General features: G+C 24.9%; 2 protein-coding genes across 3 annotated transcripts in view; both read left to right on the top strand.

Annotated features, from left to right (window-relative positions):
• LOC113553278 (ATP-binding cassette sub-family G member 1-like) overlaps positions 1 to 2894 on the top strand; it is a 34675-nt gene extending 31781 nt beyond the window's left edge. Inside the window, exons 7-11 of one of the 2 annotated variants that reach the window (XM_026956527.1) lie at positions 122 to 249; positions 1564 to 1732; positions 1817 to 1917; positions 1987 to 2142; positions 2207 to 2894. In XM_026956527.1, coding sequence (XP_026812328.1) covers positions 122 to 249; positions 1564 to 1732; positions 1817 to 1917; positions 1987 to 2142; positions 2207 to 2554 — 902 coding nt within the window. In that variant the 3' untranslated portion in view covers positions 2555 to 2894. The remainder of the gene's footprint in view (positions 1 to 121; positions 250 to 1563; positions 1733 to 1816; positions 1918 to 1986; positions 2143 to 2206) is intronic. The other variant, XM_026956526.1, reaches the window with a different exon arrangement.
• Positions 2895 to 13447: 10553 nt separating this feature from the next.
• LOC113553894 lies at positions 13448 to 18219 on the top strand. Its single transcript, XM_026957461.1, has 6 exons — positions 13448 to 13960; positions 15938 to 16142; positions 16387 to 16775; positions 16849 to 17041; positions 17361 to 17648; positions 17719 to 18219. The coding sequence occupies exons 1-6, from the start codon at positions 13701 to 13703 to the stop codon at positions 18157 to 18159; spliced, it is 1776 nt and encodes a 591-aa protein (XP_026813262.1). The 5' UTR covers positions 13448 to 13700; the 3' UTR covers positions 18160 to 18219.
• Positions 18220 to 19159: the final 940 nt, after the last annotated feature.

Here is a 19159-nt window from a genome sequence, read left to right as displayed (position 1 = left end):
TTATAATGTGTATAGAGTACCAATTATTATAAAATGAAATGTTTTTTAAATAACATATTTATCAAATATGTATTACCTAGGTAATCTTTAATGGTTATTAAATTGTTTTTAAAATTTCCAGGTTCGTTATTAAAAAGAAAATCTAAAAATCCTGGTCCGACTACATTGGTCTTGGTCAACCAGCCTTCCGAATTCAATAAATTATTAGTATTGATACACAGAAGTTTAATGCAGGTCTACAGAGATTGGGTTAGTTAAATTTATTTTCATCTATACTTTTAGTTATATTATCAACTTTATACAGATATATTTTATACCAGTCGGGTACTGAATGGCCGAATTGGTAGACTCCAGCTCCTGACCCCCACTCATTTAAATTACAATACTATGTTAATAAAAAATGTTTTATTTTACAAATTTAGATAATAAATATGTATTATTATAATTTATAGCATGATATTTAAATGCATATTAATGCCCCTTTCTAGTTCTACCGTGCTATACTAATGTTGGTTCCTACTTAATTAAATCCAATTATATTTTCTAAGTATAATTTTAAACTTTTGTAATATTTAATACAAATAATGACACAAAACCAATATAAAAGAAAGATTAAAAGAAGGCAACATTTAAGATTTGTTTTATAATTGTATAATGTACTAAGTGGCAGGTGCAAACATTTATAACTTGTACCTATATAATTAAATAGTGATACCTGTATTGTATATATCAACAAAAAGTTATTTGAAATACTTTTTATTTCAATTTATAAATACCTTGTAATGAACCGACAAAACTTACCTGTAGATAACTCCATAACTCCCAAATAATTTTATAATAATATACTTAAATTACGTAGCTCTGTTTTTGAATTTATTCTTATTAATTAATTAACCTAAATTTAAATTTAATAAGATTAATACATTTTACAATTATCAATAAACTTCTTGAAAATAAAAAAAAATTAGTGTAAAAATATACTGTTAGTTTTTAAATCTATCAAGAAAGTAATTATTATGTTAGAAAATTATATAATAAAAAATACTAGGTCATTAAAGTTGTACATTATTATATCACATAGTAATAAAACAAAATAAATTCTCATGTTTACAAAATTAGGTCACGCTATAACTCAAAGTTCAAATATTTCTAATGTTCTTGGAAATTAATTAATTGTATATATCTAAATTGTGTACCATAATGTAGTTATAATAATATTTAAATTATTATTACATACAATTTGAATATTATATCAAATGAAATACAAAATAAACATATTAAATTGTAGGAATTATTTTTATTTTCAATAGTTTCACTGTTAAGTTTTTAAAAATATATAAAAATAACCTACCCATAAAACCGTTTCCACAAGACTTTTCTTGTCTTATTTAAGACAAGCAAGCGAAAGAACTAGAAATAATTTTTTCCTTTCTTTATATTATCAATAAACCAAATGTTCACTGTAATAAAATAAAATGAAACATAATAATATGTTAACTATTTATTTACTATTTAAAATATTATTATAGGCTATACCATCACAATTAAATTATTTTGTTGTAGACGGTTACTCATGTAAAAGTATGTATGCACTTCCTTGTTGGAATATTATTAGGACTTTTATTTGAAAACGCTGGTATTGACGGTGGCAAAACCATCAACAATATTGGATTCTGTATTGTGACACTCGTATACTTAAGCTACACATCCATTATGCCAGCTATTTTAAAATGTAAGTACAGATTCAACATATATAGCTGTATTAAAATATTTGAGGTAAATAAGCATTGAATCTAAAACTTATTTATTTTTTCAGTCCCATCAGAACTACACATTCTGAGAAAAGAATTATTCAACAACTGGTATAAACTATCAACCTATTTTGTAGCGTTTCTCGTCACAAATATGCCTTTACAGGTAAGTCAAAGAATTACCAAAACAATTTGTACGGACATTTTTGTTCATTAATACTTATATTTTTCACAGATGATGTTTTGTTTTATTTACACATCAATTTCTTACTACTTGTCAGCACAAATGATGACGTGGACCAGATTTTTGATGTTTTTATTTGTTTGTCAGTTAATGACTCTAATATCTGAAGGTATTGGCCTTATTCTTGGGACTGCCATGAATCCAGTTGTGAGTCTATATAAAATTCTGTACAAATTTTGTCCATTTTTACTCATCCTAATATATGTTTTAGAACGGAGTCTTTATTGGTTCAATCATCACTTGTCTATGTATTCTTTTCGCCGGTTTCTTAGTACTTTTCAACCACATGCCTATTACCCTGTACTATGTATCTTACATCAGTTATATGAGGTATGCGCTAGAAGGACTGGTCGTTTCTATTTATGGTTATGGTCGTGAACCTCTAATCTGCTTAAATGAAGAAGGTTACTGTCATTACCGCTTCCCAGAAACAACATTCAAGGAAATTGGTATGACTGATGGAAAATATTGGACAGACATTTCAGTGATGGTTGGATTTTTGTTTTTCATTGTGATAATTAGTTTTCTGACTTTACGGAAAAGTTTGAAGTGTCGTTAAGCCTATCAATCTGTGATTATTATCTTTAAAATATATGTTGAACTTGTTACTTTAACTTGGTAAACAATTTACCCAATATATAATTTAATTGATATTATCTTAATAATTTAGTGTAAATAATTTTATACTTAAGATTTAGGATTACCGGTATATTTATATTAAACCTAAGTGATAGGTACCTTGCTATTTAGATTTATAGAATATTGTTCAATATATTTTTATTCTTTTTATTTATGTAAATTGTAAGTGTTGTATTTAATTTTTATATCATTGATATTAGATAATGTTTATTGATATTCAACTATTTATGTAAAATATCCTTAATTTTAGGTATTGTAACTATATTGTTTCTATTGATGTGAATTAGTACTTAATGCGGTAGGTTGATTGTAAAAATAAAACTATTTTTTAAATGTTTTTAATTTGCATTTATTATTTATAGTTTAGGAATAGTCATCCATACAACTATTGGTGTGTACAAGACTTAGTGGGAGGTATTGCTGTAATAAATAATTCATTTATATGTGTTTAAGCTTTAAGAAAAGAGTATTCATCACATAATATTATAATAATAGCACTTTTTCTTATGATTGATAAAGACAATTCTTTGTTTTGACAATGCATTTGATTGATACAAAAATGTAATTTATTTTATAGAATACACCAATACATATTATGCTTTGATTAAAAATATAGAACAAATTATTCTAAAAATAATAATAATAATAATACATTATATGATATTAAAAATATTTATTGTTTATACAACAATTATTGATCAAATTTTCTAAGACTTAAAATTAAAAGATTAAATAACGGTTTAAAACCATCAAATCATCTAAACTAAAATAACAATTATGTTTAAAATTATAAAATATATAAATAACATTTATATTTTTTATAAAAAAAAGATCAAAATTTATTGTACAATAAATTTTTAGTTTATGTAAAACAATATATTATTGCTATTAGGAAATAGTATTTAAAAATATATACATGTATAATTGTATCATCATTACATCATGTTACATGAGTAACATGTAATATGCCAATAAAAATATGTAAAAAAAAATGCCAATATACCAATTTTAATTACTAAATAAAATTCTATTGCGTTTATTAAAATTTATAATAGGTTTAGGTATAGTCCTAAAAAAAATTTTTTTTTTTAATTATATCCTTAATAAATAATATTGTTATTCACTGTTTAATATTTAAATTTGAAATTAAAATTCATATAAGAGAAAATTATGCATATCATTGTGTATTTTAAATATTTTTATACAGATATAAAAACAACTTGTTCTTGACATAGAATCTTTTATTACATTTTCAAGAATTTTCACCCAGCAAATAATTTTATATAAATTAGATGAATTAAAAATTTTAAATTTTAAAAATAGTCAAAATATTTAAAAATGTTATCATGTATTGAAAATAGTAATAAATCTAAAGATTTGGTAAACATTTTACAGATCTACAATTATTTGCACATGAATTACAACAAATAAAATTGATTTTATTGAATAGGTAAGTAGGTACAGGTTTAACTTAAAAATTCTTGTTTTTCCTTAATATTTTTTAGTTTTTCCCGGTTATTTTGAAAAGTACTAAGAAATTTTTATTTACTTTATTTCAATAAACGCAACATTTTTACCAATAATTTGCATAGTAAACCTAGGAAAGTTTAAATTAAATAGACTATACATAAACAAAACACAAGTATACTAACAATTATTAACTAAGTATATTTAAAATATTATATAACTGTTTATAACATTTACATAAGCATAAATACCAACAATAACAATATACATAATACTACATATTAGGTACTACATAGTTCATACATTTCACTAGCTTAATTGATAAATAATCATGGTACACCTATGTCTGTTCGGCAGGAATTTTTAATCATATTTTTCTTTACAAAATATTAAATATTTAAAAATAATTTTAAATAGACTTAGACTGCCCTAAGTCAATTCACACAATTCTGAACTTTCTGTTGATAGTGTAAATTCTATTTTACATGTACTCTATTAACTTCTAAAACATTAAGTTTTATGATAAGTATATATAAGTACAATACATCATAGTCGTCATACTAGCTGGGAAAATTGATAAAAGACATGATTATATTTAATTGATGCTATAGGTATAAGTTATATCATACAACTGTGTAAGGAACAAATATAATAATATAATCATCCACTGTTCGCACACCATCTAACATAATATGTTGTAAATATTAATTTTTGTTCTATTATTATTTAATAATTTTTTTATCAATTGTATAATTTTATAAAGACGTGTTTATGTTTATTGAAAAAGACAAAAGTTATAATTTCATGATTTTTATCACACCATTAATTAGTAAATATCAATCAATAATTACATATTTTTTTTTCTTCTTTTTTTTATAGTGTTGAGTATAAATTTTTCATCCCAAAAAAAACTAATTCTTGTAAAACGATTTTTATATTGTGTTATAGACTATAATACTATATAAGTTAAAACAAATAAACTTAAACACCGATAACTTAAAGTTTTAACTAATTCTTTATGTGAGTATTTCTTATTTATGTTATTATTTTAAAAACATTACAAAGTATATTAAGTTATTGTAAGTATACAATGTTCTTTATTTTTTTATAATTACAAATTTTTAAAATGTTCACCACAATTATAAATTCTGCATTTTATTTTTATTTTTGCATTAAAAAAACTAATGAGAATTCCTTAAAAAAAATTTTATAATAATTTATATTTATATTAATTGTATAAATAGCATTTTTCATTTTTAATTGGCCGAGTACCCGACTAATGTAAGTTTTTTTTATCCCTAACAAAAATAAAAAGTTTTCCGAAAAGACACATTAATATTTTTTTATAATTGTCTGAATTTTGAATTTTCAAGACATTGGATATCCATTTCATATTTCTGTGATAACTGTTTCTGCTCAACCGATTTTTGTTTTTTTGTAATAATTTAAAAACGAATAACTGTAGTTAATGTTTGTATTTCTTAAACATATAATTTTCAAAATATTTTAACTATTCACTTATAGAATAAAATAACAATATCATAATACCATAAATAGATTATTATATATATATTAATATCGCAAATTATCTGAGCATATATATTAGAACTTATTGATTATTTTAAAATCAATAAAAATGGTATGAGTAGGTATGTATTATTTCTAAACAGGACGGTACCGAAACGCCAATGATATAGTCTCATGTGTATACAACGAGTCGAATGTGAATAACTGCTTGTATTTAGAAATTAATTTTATTGATTTTGTAAGTCTTTCTTTATTATACGTAGATCATAATCTATTAACTATTTAGTATGTAATATTAATTGAATGATTAAACTTTAAAATATTTTTAAAATTATTAATCATTTAGTTCAGCTAAACCGGAAACTGCTGTATAGCTACTATAGTAGGTGACTACAATACTACATGTAGACTAGATTAAGTATGTCACTATAACGAATTTGTACAATTTGAATTCAATTTTCTATGTATAATACATTAATGCATTGTGTACAATGTAAAATTATGCTGATCAAAGATGGTCTTATTTTTTAGTGAGAAATTTTACCAGACAAGTATTAAAATAATAAAATTATAATTTAAAAAAAAATTCAAGATAATATACAATCATTATGATTTTACGTATAAAATTAATTAGATACCAAAAGTTTCGTATGCAAGACAGCTGAAATATAAAAATAAATCCTATAATATCACAAGGAGTCTATAAAAAAAACATATGATCTGTCATATTATTATAATATATATATTATATATTATTATCATCCATGGCAAACGAAAATCGTCGTCATTTGTAGGAGACGATTAACAATTCTAATAATTTTATTGAACAGTCGCCAAACAACAGCCTTCAGTACATGACAAGTACTCTCATTTTCATAAAATATTTCAATAATTCCATTCCGAAGTGTAAAGAAAACAAATGAAGAAATAAACTAGCTGTTTCTTCGGTGACGGTGCACGTTTGAACTTTAATATGGCACAGCTTGATTTCGCCGAAAAGCGTCGAAGGATACTTGCGTAGGTTAATTTTCCTATAATTTTAGGGTAGTAATAAATTTAATTTTTATATTTTAAATAATGATTTGTACAAGCTGCCACCCCGATTACTTAGACCTATATTTTATTTCCGATCGTCAAATGCAGTTGGACGGCAACTAGCGGATTATTGTATACGACCCGTTATATATTCTTAAACAATGAAATATTTTTTTGAATATTTTATTATTTTAAAGTTCTAGATAATATTTATTTTCAGAGTAAATGATTTAAGAAAATACAATTTTTTTCTGGTCCGCAAACTGTTTTTAATTTGTGAATATGGCATGAGAGTTCTAAAAGGTTAAAGTTAAAAAATAGCCAAGAATAAAATAAATTCGTAAATTATACCTTGGATCCTGGACGTAGAAATGAATGTATATTGATTTTAAAATCAAATTGATTTTTTTTCTATCTATTATGAATTCTTGTAGCAAATATGATATATTTATTACTTTGGGTGATTAATAGTAAAATAAAATAAAAAAGTTCAGATCTTGTCATAATATCAGAAAAATTGGAATCATTACACTATATACTTGCATAATTTCGACAAAATTAATTCATTTACTAAGTTTTAATTCAAAAATGCTAATCATAGAATGTTGAAAATTTTACCAACTGTCTACATTATAAAATTCAATATTTTTTGACTTATTCAGTATTAATTTTTCATTCCAAAAATAAACTTATTCTTGTAAAACGATTTTTATATTGTGTTATACACTATATACTATATAGTTTAAAAACAAATAATCTTAAACACCGATAACTTAAAGTTTTAACTAATTTTTTATGAAAGTATTTCTTATTCGTGTTATCATTTTAAAAATATTTCAAACTATATACATACAATGTTCTTTATTTTTTCATTGATACAAATTTTTAAAATGTTCACATTTTTTTCATTAGTATTCATATAAATATTTCTATTTTATATTTACAATTTTAAAATGTTCTATAAGAATTCTCATTAGTTTTTTTAATGCAAAAACAAAAATAAAATGCTCACCTGAAACTTATATTACGACGGTTTGAAGATCAATATTTTATAATTTATAAATCAATTAATAAAATATGCGTCTACATCGATTACATCATCCGAGTATTTTAAGTTTAAAAAGTAAATTGATCCCCCAAAGTATTGACTAGTGACTAGGTACTATTTGTTACAAGAAACCACAATAAACGAAATGTATGAATTTTTTTCTATTATGATAGGTGTCTTCAGACACAATAATAGTAACTTAAAACATAACGATATTAATCATAATTTTTTTTTTTAAATACTTAATAATATGATTATTTTTATTTAGTTCACTATTTTCATAGATTAAATTAAATAATTTGTAATCATCTTCATTAGAATAAAACATTAATACTTTGCAATGTAAAGATTTGGTCTAGTTTATATGTTTCAATTTTACGTATGTCAAACAGCTAAAATAGAAAAATAGATGGTATAATATCACAAAGAGGTTCTATTTAGATTTATCATATTATAATATTCGTCATCCGTGGCATACGACAATCGACGACATTCGTCGGAGACGATTAACAATTCTATAATAGTCTTAATGAACAGTACTGAGGTACATGACAAGTACTCTCGTTTTCATTTCGTGCTGTTTATTTTCATAAAATGTATTTTTATTCTCATTTAGAATCACAATGAAGATTGATATGAAGACAATTTGCAGTTTCTTCGGCAGCGGTGCACCACTACGTATAGACTGAAGATTGACACAACTCGGTTTCCCGGGAACAGTCGACGATTACGTAAGTTTTTTCCTTATTCTTTTTTAGGATTAAATTTATATTTTAAACTTAAAATAAAATATATTCATTTATTTGAACAATCGGCTACCCGGACGATGTAATCGACCTAAGCACATATTTTATTCTACTATTCACGCCGGGTGACATATACGTATGCATATTTTATTCCCCAACGCGCAATGCATAAAATACATAATCGTCATATTAGTATATTACTATACCCATTTTTATAATAATTTATATTTATATTAATTATATAAATAGCATTTTTCTGGCCGAGTACCCGACTAATGTAAGTTTTTTATATCCCTAACAAAAATAAAAAGTTTTCCGAAAAGACACATTAATATTTTATAATTGTCTAAATTTTGAATTTTTATTTTTAGATATTCATTTCATATTTCTGTGATAACTATTTCTCCTCAACGAATTTTTATTTTTTGTAGTAATTTAAAAACAAATTACTATAGTTATTTGATAATTTTAAAAAATGTTAAAGTTTTCATTTCTTTTATATATTATAATTTTCCAAATATTTTGACTATACACTTAATATAGAATAGTAAAAAACATAGCATAATACCATAAATAAATGGATTTATTATATATATATATATTAATTAGAACTTATCGATTAATTTTAAAATTAGTAAAAATAGTATTAGTATGTATTTTTCCTAAACAGGACGGTACCGAAACAGAAATGATTTGTGACTATATGTGTATATCAAGTTGAATATAAATAATTAATTTTATTAATTTTGTAAGTCCTTCTTTATAATAAATAATAGATCATAATCTATTAACTATTTAGTATGTAATATCAGTTTAATGATTAAACTTTTTAATATTATTAATCATTTAGTTCAGCCAAACCGTATAAAACCGTTAATAAATGATATAAAATTATAATTTAAAAAAAAATTCAGATTAATATACAATTATTATGATTTTACGTATGAAATTAAGTAGATACCAAAAGTTTCGTATGCAAGACATCAGCTGAAATGTAATAATAAATCCTATATAATCACAAAGAGTTCTATAAAAAAAACATTATTATAATATTTATCATCCATGGCAAACGACAATCGTTGTCATTTGTAGGAGACGATTAACAATTCTAATAATTTTATTGAACAGTCGCCAAACAACAGCCTTCAGTACATGACAAGTACTCTCATTTTCATAAAATATTTCAATAATTCTATTCCGAAGTGTAAAGAAAACAAATGAAGAAATATACTAGCTGTTTCTTCGGTGACGGTGCACGTTTGAACTTGAATATGACACAGCTTGATTTCGCCGAAAAGCGTCGAAGGATACTTACGTAGGTTAATTGTCCTATAATTTTGGGGTAGTAATAAATTTACTATTTATACATAAAATAAATGTTTATTGACTTCTACAAGCTTTTACCTCGATGGCCCGATGACAGCCTATATTTTATTTCCGATTATCTAGTCCAATGAAGTGGTCGGCAACCAGCCGGGTTATTGTCCATACGACCCGTTTTAAATTCTAAAACACTGACATTTTTTTTTATTTATATTTTATTATTTTAAAGTTCAAGATAATATTATTTTCAGAGTAAATAATTTAAGAATATAAAATTTTTATTTTTATCTGGTCCGAAAACTGTTTTTAATTTGTGAATGTTGCCTGAGAATTCAAAAAGGTTACCGACCACGCATTAATGATGAAATTGCCAAAAATAAAATAAGTCGTTAAGTACACCTTAGATCCTGGACGTAGCGAAAAATGTATAATGATTTTACAATTACGTAGTTTATTTTCTGTTTGTTATGAATTCTTGTAGCAAATATGATCTATTTAGTACTTTGAGTGGTAAATAGTAAAATGAAACAAAAAATTTCAGATCTTGCCATAATATCGGAAAAACAACAAAACTGAAATTATTACGGTATATCCTTGTATAATTTCAACCCGGAGGACGATTGGCAGCATCAATAAAAAGATCATCTGAATAACAAGTGTCGCAAGGCTGTGTTTGTTTAATACTACAATTTTTTGAACAGTAGTACAGTATATTATGAATATTCACTTAAATTATACTTAATTTTTATGGTTTTTTTTCAGATAATATACTGTACTACGGTTTTAGGTGTTCTTTTTATTTCAATAATACGTTGATAAATTACCAATTTTTTTTCTTATTACATAGCTAGTTCATCTTTGTGTATGTTTAAATTTATATTTTTTATAGTTATTGTGCTGTTTAACTTTCTTATAAAAGAGAGTGAGGAATTTAAAAGGTGGCCACCGAACAGAAAGTTAAACTACAATATACTATAATCTTCTTAGTTCTTTTTTACATTTTTAACTGATAAATCATGAATATAAAATTTAAAATTAATTTAAATTCAAAAATAAAAGAACACCAACACATATTTCTAAAATATTAAAATTGTTTTTTCTATTACATTTAATCTGCACATTAGTTTGTAGTTTTATAGGAACCAAACATTTAGCTGGATCATGGACTACTCACCGACGATGAATTTGTCATTGAGCTGATAGAAAATGTGTCGACACTCGGCTTCGTTTCAACCCGGAGGAAGACTGGCAGCATCAATAAGAAGCTCATCTTAATATCAACTGTCAAAAGGATTTGTTTGTATTACATTATAATTTTTAGAATCGTAGTAGGTAGAGTATACTATACATAATATTTATTAGTGAAGAAGAATTTGTCACAAAGTTGATGGAAAATGTGTCGGCTGTATTTCTACATGGAGGATGTCTGGCAGTAGCAAAAAGAAATTCAACTGATAATCAACTGTCAAAAGGATTTGTTTGTATTATATAATAATTTTTAGAATCATAGTAGGTACAGTATACTTTATATAAATATATAATATTTATATTTATTAGTGAAGAAGAATTTGTCACAAAGTTGATGGAAAATGTGTCGGCACTCGGCTTCGTTTCAACCCGGAGGAAGATTAGCAGCGTCAATAAGAAGTTCATCTTAATATCAAGTGTCGAAAGGATTTATTTGTATTATATTATAATTTTTAGAATAGTAGTAGGTATAGTATACTTTATATAATATTTATTAGTGAAGAAGAATTTGTCACAAAGCTGATGGGAAATGTGTCGGCACTCAGCTTCGTTTCAACCTGGAAGAAGATTAGCAGCATCAATAAGAAGCTCATCTTAATATCAAGTGTTGCCAGGATGTGTTTGTTTTATAGTATAGGTTAGGTTAAGTTATTATATTAGTATATTATAATAATTTTTATTTAGTTGTCCCCTTACGCGTCAACGCTCATCTCTCATTCACTCATCCAACACATTGACTATCGCCGGCCGGCAACACACATATTATACACATTACCGAAAATCATATTTTTATTCCTAGGATTCCTTATTGAAATAAATTATTAAGTATTATTAGAATCTACATAGTTTAAGTTATTGTATATTTTTTTTATTATTTGAATGCATTCACATGATCAGTGGCGTATTTAGGAATTTTAGGATAAGGGCAACACATATTTTGCTGCCTCTCCCCCCCAGTAAAAAAAAAACTAAAAAACTTCTACGCCTCGCAATGGTGAAACTTTTAATACCATAGAACACCATGTTATATAAATACTATAGTATTTTATGACTCTATGGCACACATTTGTTGTGAAAATATTAATGATTGACGTAACTCAAAGCCCCTACCTAACTACGCCCCTGCATATGATGCGTTCTCGCTTACGATGTGGATTAGGCCTACTGGGGACACCACAATAAAAAAAACGCGCCTCGTGTAATACCTCATAAAGTTATTAAACAATACGGACAATGTTATTGTCCGTCGTTTAATAATAAAGGTGGTGTGGAAAATTACCTAACACTATTATTCTTATCTTATAGTTTCCTTGTATACATTTTTTTATTGAATACCAATTAAATAATTATTTATATCAAGAAACGAGAAATATTAACGTTTTATAAACTATAAAGTATTACAATAAAATAGTTGTGAAAAAAAAATATTCTTTGACTTGTTATAAAAAGACTCCAAGTAGTTATTATATTAGTTTTTATTTTACAAAGACACTTACAAAAGCAAAACAAAATGTATATTCACAATATTCTTATAAACGTAGCGTAGCTAGGAATTTTAGTTGTGGGGGAGGGGCAAAATTTCAAAATTGTTCATAATAATCATGGATTATTTAACGTCAAATACACAAGTATATAGTCATATAGGTAGTAATTAGTAATTAATTTCAGTAAATGAAAATAATATAATGATACAATATAGAACAATACTATGCAACTTCTTATACAACTTTAATATACAGTTTTTTAAATTACCAAATTTTGTTTAAAAGTTTATTTTCAAAGGAGGAGGGACAAGCACCCCTCTTTATATAATATGTACAATATTAGGTATTTGGGTTTGCGATGTTAGTGTGTTACCTATTTATAATTATAACGCATTTGGGTTTTGGAAACGAGACCTTATCATAAGCTATCGGCTTGTCAATATTATTATTAATTATTATTATTAATCATTGTATTATGTATGAATGTTTAATTTAAGTTATTACTTTATATATAATTTTTAAAGAGTTTTTAATTTTTACCCCTACCCCTTTATATATAAAGTTAGCTAAATTAACTTGGCCGGTAAAATTTTTGGTCTCGGTAAGTTTCTGGGTTACAATCCGGCACTGCTTATGGAACTAAAAAGAGCTTAGCACAAGTTTAACTTTTAAAAAGAGAACCAAAGCTTAATTTATTTTATCTAATTATTGTAATTTGTAAATTTGTACCTAATATTTAAATTTGAAATTTGATGTCAAATAATTCACCACAGAACAGCAGTGGTGCGGTGCATATACGGTAAACATGGAAAATGGAACATAATATAAATATCCGTCTTAAAATAGATACGTCTCACACATAGCGCCGGGATTTTCCAATTGTTATCTTACCTAATTGTGAGGCCATTTTCCATAATTATGTCCTGCCATTCTGCGCCTCTGCGGTCTGGTGGTGCAGTTGCAGTGTTATAGTATTGTTCACTCCTGATGTAACTAACAAATTATTATTTATTCTAAATTTTTATTTACATTATTCACTCACTGTTCACTCATAATCTGTCGTTGAATGTCTTAGAACGGAAATAATTAGTCGCCCTTATAATTTTCGATTTGGCAGTAGGTTTGATCGAACGATTTTCTGTCTTGCTTGTGAGTATTGTAATAAGAGAAAAGCTCGTATACACGAACATGGCGAACAACAGCGAAGACCTCTCGGTTAACGATCCGTCGACAACCATCTGCCAAGAGTTCAAAAAAATCAACTTTTTACCGTCAACAGTCAACTTTGTGGACGGATACGAAAATCCAATTGCCTGGCAGAAGAGGTTCAATGTGTGCGGCGATCAGTCGAAAGACGTACTGTTCGACAACTTGGACATGAAGGCCATCACCCAGGGTCAGTACGGCATGCAGCACGACACGTACCCAGAGTTCATCAAATGGAAACTGTGAGTATCTGTCGATAATAATATAAAACTTAATTAATATTTATTGTGTGGAAAAACAAACAAAATTTTGTTTTTTATCTAATATTAACTACTTGCCTATAAAATAGCAAAATGAATTTCCTATAAACTATGCTTAGATAATTAAAGTATCTAGTGTTTGAAACAATTAAAATAAAGTGATCAATTTTACTTGGTCTAAAATTTTAATTGAAAAATTATCGAATTAAAAATACTTCAAGATTTTCAAGGGAGATTTGATAGTATTAATATTTATCAGTCTAAAATCAAACGTTCAAGCGCTTACATAGTATGCGATTTAACAAAAAAATATACTTACCAGTATCAGACTCATTTATATAAATCAGCAAGTAACCAACTAAATGGATATCAAATTTCTCTTCTTGAAAATCTTGGTCATCTAGTTCTAGTATTCTAGTAGGTATACGCATAGTACATATATTAGTATTTACTATTAACCAGTGTTGGCCTGGTTCTTAAAGGGTCCCCAAAAATGTTGAGTCATATTGTTAGCAAATGATAAAAAGTGCTTTTAAGTAGTGCAATATAATAGAATTAAGTTTTAAAGATACTTTATTAAACTACGTAATTAAAAACGTTGAAGTAATTATTCATACTATGCCACAAGTATGTGTATAATAATAATACCAGATGTCCTTTTATACAAATTAATATGTTTTTCTTTACATAAATAATTTTTTTTAGTTGACTTGATAAATTTTGAACTTAACAGAAATTTCTATTATGTATTTCAATATTTATATTTATTAAATATATTAATCTAAAGTGACCAACCTTGTGAAATTAAAAATTAATTTACTTTTATCTAGTGTTTTTTGTTTATGTTAATTATTTTCAAAACTGCATTCTATCTTGTAAAAGTATTAAGCTAAATAAAAAATTACTCTGGTAACAACTTAGTAAATATGTATTGCAAATTAACTTTTAACTTTATATAATATAATTAGCAATCTATGCTAAATCTTAATAAGTATATTTAATAAAAGTAAAAATACACACAAATAAAATTTTTATTAAGTACAAATAATACGTAGTTCTACCTATATAAAATTAATCGACATATTTTTACAGAAATAATAACAATAAGGAAAAACGTTCATGATGGAACTCTAAAATTACAAAAATTATTTTTAAAAGATCATAGCACCGATGTTAGTTAAAATTTCAATTAAAGGTTGTCTGTTAGTGTCATTGTTGAAAATTTGAAATTTATATGTTTAGGAGAGATTGTAATTTTTATACAAAGTTACATTACGTTTTATTTATTTGCATTATTTTAATTCCTATTGTAGTATCACTTTACTTTTAATTTATCGTCACTATAAAATTAGTTTACTAATAAGAAAAACATATCCTGGTAAAAATATTAAGTTATTAGTTACTTTTAAAAAAAAGCTATTTCTTATTTAATTTGATAAAAAATACCTAACTTAACTTTAACTTTTAACTCTATATTTCTCAACCTTGATTATTATTATATGCAAATATAAAACAATTTAAAAGAAAACTGTTAAATCTATTCTTAATAGTTAGTATTTATTATTTCATAAAACTATCTTGAAATATGCAAGTGTAGCTTTCATTCTTTCACAATATTCTGTATGATAATATTTTTTATATTTGGTCTCTATCTCATCATTAACCATTTTGTTTCTTTTTATCAATGATTAAATATTTTAGAGTATTATAATATTATTTTAGTTTAGTTTTATTATTATGCCTATGTAAGGCAATATAACAAATTATTATAAAATATTAGGCTATTTTCTTTATTATGATTTGAATGATTCATATAATATTTAATTTTTTTAACCAATTATTAAGGTTGTGTGTAAATATTATAAATATACCAAATAAATGATATTATTATTGTGCCACTACAACTTCATTATACATAAAATTAATTCTATAATTATTAATTTGAATTTCTGCTTTTAGATTTGGTTATAACATAGTTATATGTTATGAATATATTGCTGAAGGAAAGGAAACTAAAGCTTTAAACATTATTAGTGAAATTGAGAACATTTTATTGTCTATTGGAAATAATGATCCGTTTTTAAAATCTATTAGGATAGCTCTTAATCACATTACGTTTTCAATGAAAGGTTATTTGTTTGAATTGTGTTCAATTAAAAATATGGTTTGTAAAATATAATATGTAGCAAAAATCTTAATTTAACTTTATAATAAATTATAATAACTATAACAGTACTTTGTTGTTCAATAATGTTATTGCTTTAGTTGTTTTGTATATTCATTTAAGCATTATTTGTTAGATTTTTAATATCCATGAATATATTATAACTTAATTTCTGCTTTTATTATTATTTTTTTGATATTATTGATTACCTATGTTTAATGTTTTGTTGTTGTTTTTTTTTTAGGTATTGGAGCATTTTATCATGCCAAATAATATGAATAATATAAATAAAGCTGGATTATTTGGTATTCAAACATTATTCTTTTACGAGTATGGATTACCTTGTGCACAAATAGCAAAAGATAGTGCACTTAAAGCATTATCACTAAATGAAACTGAAGCTGAATGGTATTTTTTAATGGCTAGAGTATTAACACATTGGCAAAGAACGTGTGGCAATTATTTTGAATGTTCTGAACAAGAAATTAAAGCGTCTGAAATGGCAGTGAAACTTGGTAACAAAGATCACCATAAATTGCATTTAATTCATATATATTATAGGATGAGTAAAAACATGAATAAAAATAAAAATGCCAAAAATCAAATTCTAGAAGAAGCATTAAAATTACTAATGTTAGTTTAATAAAAATATATTTGATAATTATTTTCTCTAAGAATTTAAATTATTAAAAAAAATTTTTTTCAGTGAAGTAATAGACAACACAAAAGATTTTCTTTTGCTAAAAAATTGTTTACTTAGCTTATCAAAAATTGCTCAAAATAAAGAGTATAATAATGATATTACTATAATTTTGGAGCAACTTATTGATGTATTAAAGCATAGTGATAATGGTTATGTTCATGGAGCAATTGGAAACTACTTTTTGTTTAATAAAAAGGTATCTTACTATATAATTTGACCAAAATTACAAATGTATAACTTATACTATAGTCTATTCAAAATACGATTGATACAGGGCGGCGATCAGTTTTCAGCAGCAGCATGCAGTTGAGACATTTCCCGCCAAGTCAAACTCCTGTTGATTTACCTGTTATGTCCCGTGAATGAAAGCCACGCCTATGCGCATAACTTGACTGCCCATACTGATCTTATTTTGAATACACTATACATAGGTTATTATTATATAAATTTGCATTTAATTATATAAAAGAAAATATTAATATATTCTCAAAATAATATAAATTTTTTTACACTAGGATTATTTAAAGGCCAAATTTCATCTTAAAAAAGCTTATGATGTAAAAAGCTTTGGTTGTTCTATTGATTATATTTATACATTTTTTAAAATAAATGCAAATACCGCACCAGTAGAACAAATGTTGGTGGACTTGTTAAAAACGTTTACTCACCCTGTGCATCAAGAAAAACTTTTAAGTCAAATTATATCATACCTTATTCTAACCAAGAATGATCTCATAAGTGCACTCAAATATATTCCAACACTATTGAACATTAAAAATGTGACTTGTATTTACAGTCTCATGGTAAATAAGAAAAACTATAATTTATTTAATTCTTCATTATACTAATATATTGTTATAACACTTTTTATAGACACATAGAACCAAATTTAGTAACTATAATCAAGAAGTTAATTTGTTAGATGTTTTGTCCGAAAAACTTTCTTTAGCTTTAAAAAATACAACATTGTCAACAGATGATAAAATAAAAATTACTGAAGTTATGAATATTCTAGAGCCATATAAATTATATGTATCGAATTTGATGAAAAATAAACAACACATTTTTGGGGACAAATTTACAAATGGTTCTAAAGTTAAAACTGTACAATATAGTAATGAAACTGGACGTAAAGACTCATGGACTCATAACAGTCATAACAATTATAAACTAACTGTGAATTCCGTGAAGAATAAGGAGGAAGGTAATTGGAGGACTTTAAAACCAGACTCCACTCCAAAAACTACAATTTTCATGCGTAATAATCAAACTCAGATAAAAAAACCATGGCATGGAAATCAAGATAATTCATAATTTGAACAAAAAAAAAATATTTTATGATTTGAAATTAATCAATTTCATTACATAAATTACTATTTAATATTATATACTATGCAGTTGTAGTTAGTTTTTATTAAATTAACGCTAAATTTTAGTATATAATTTAAAGTAATCTATCCTTTTTTATTTTCAAATTTCAACTATGTTAATTGAAATTGGTTTTCATTTATCAAAATAAATTATTCTTTTCTAAAATGGCTTTAAATATATATTGATAGAATTAACCAAAAATGTTCTATAATTGACCCATTTAAAAATATATAAAAGGTTATTGTTTATGTCTTGAATTGTATTTACAATATTTTATTTGATTTTGACTTTTTAACATCAATTATGATTAAAATGAAGTTTAATTTTGTTAACTAACTTATTATTATCCTATTTTTTTTATGGTTATACGATATTATATTATAGTGTTTATTAAAATTAAAATTTAAAAGTAATATATTTAAAACAACTAATAAATTTAAGAACTTAACAAGTGCTACGTAAAATAGTGTAAAATTTAAAATAGATTTTAATATTAGTTATTTATTTCAATGGCTGGTTATAATAGCCAATAATATTCATTCAGGCAAATTTAAATAGTATTTCGAATACTTAATTACTTCTGAATTCTATCAATTGTATTCCAAGACCGAAAGTGGTAGATGACATAATATAAACATTAAACAATATTATTTTCAAGTCCTACGATGAAAATAATTTTTAAACAATTCATTATACAGGAGTGTATAGGGTAAATTCAAAATTTAATAGGCACCTACCTAAATATTTTTCAGACAGGTGATAGTTTTCATTGATTTGTGTTAAAATCGATCAAACATGTTATTAAACATTTAAATAGGTAAACCTTACACTTATTTATACTTATTTCAGAAATCGGGAGTAATAATAGGTACACCCTAAGCACCTATGATCTGTTCTATGATTATTTTAAGTTTAGTTTATTTTAGTTTAATTCTTTAATATA

The sequence above is a fragment of the Rhopalosiphum maidis genome, chromosome 2, assembly GCF_003676215.2.
Source record: "Rhopalosiphum maidis isolate BTI-1 chromosome 2, ASM367621v3, whole genome shotgun sequence".
NCBI lineage: Eukaryota > Metazoa > Arthropoda > Insecta > Hemiptera > Aphididae > Rhopalosiphum > Rhopalosiphum maidis.
The sequence above is the reverse complement of the archived record's forward strand: the minus strand, read 5'-3'. Positions and strand labels throughout refer to the sequence as shown.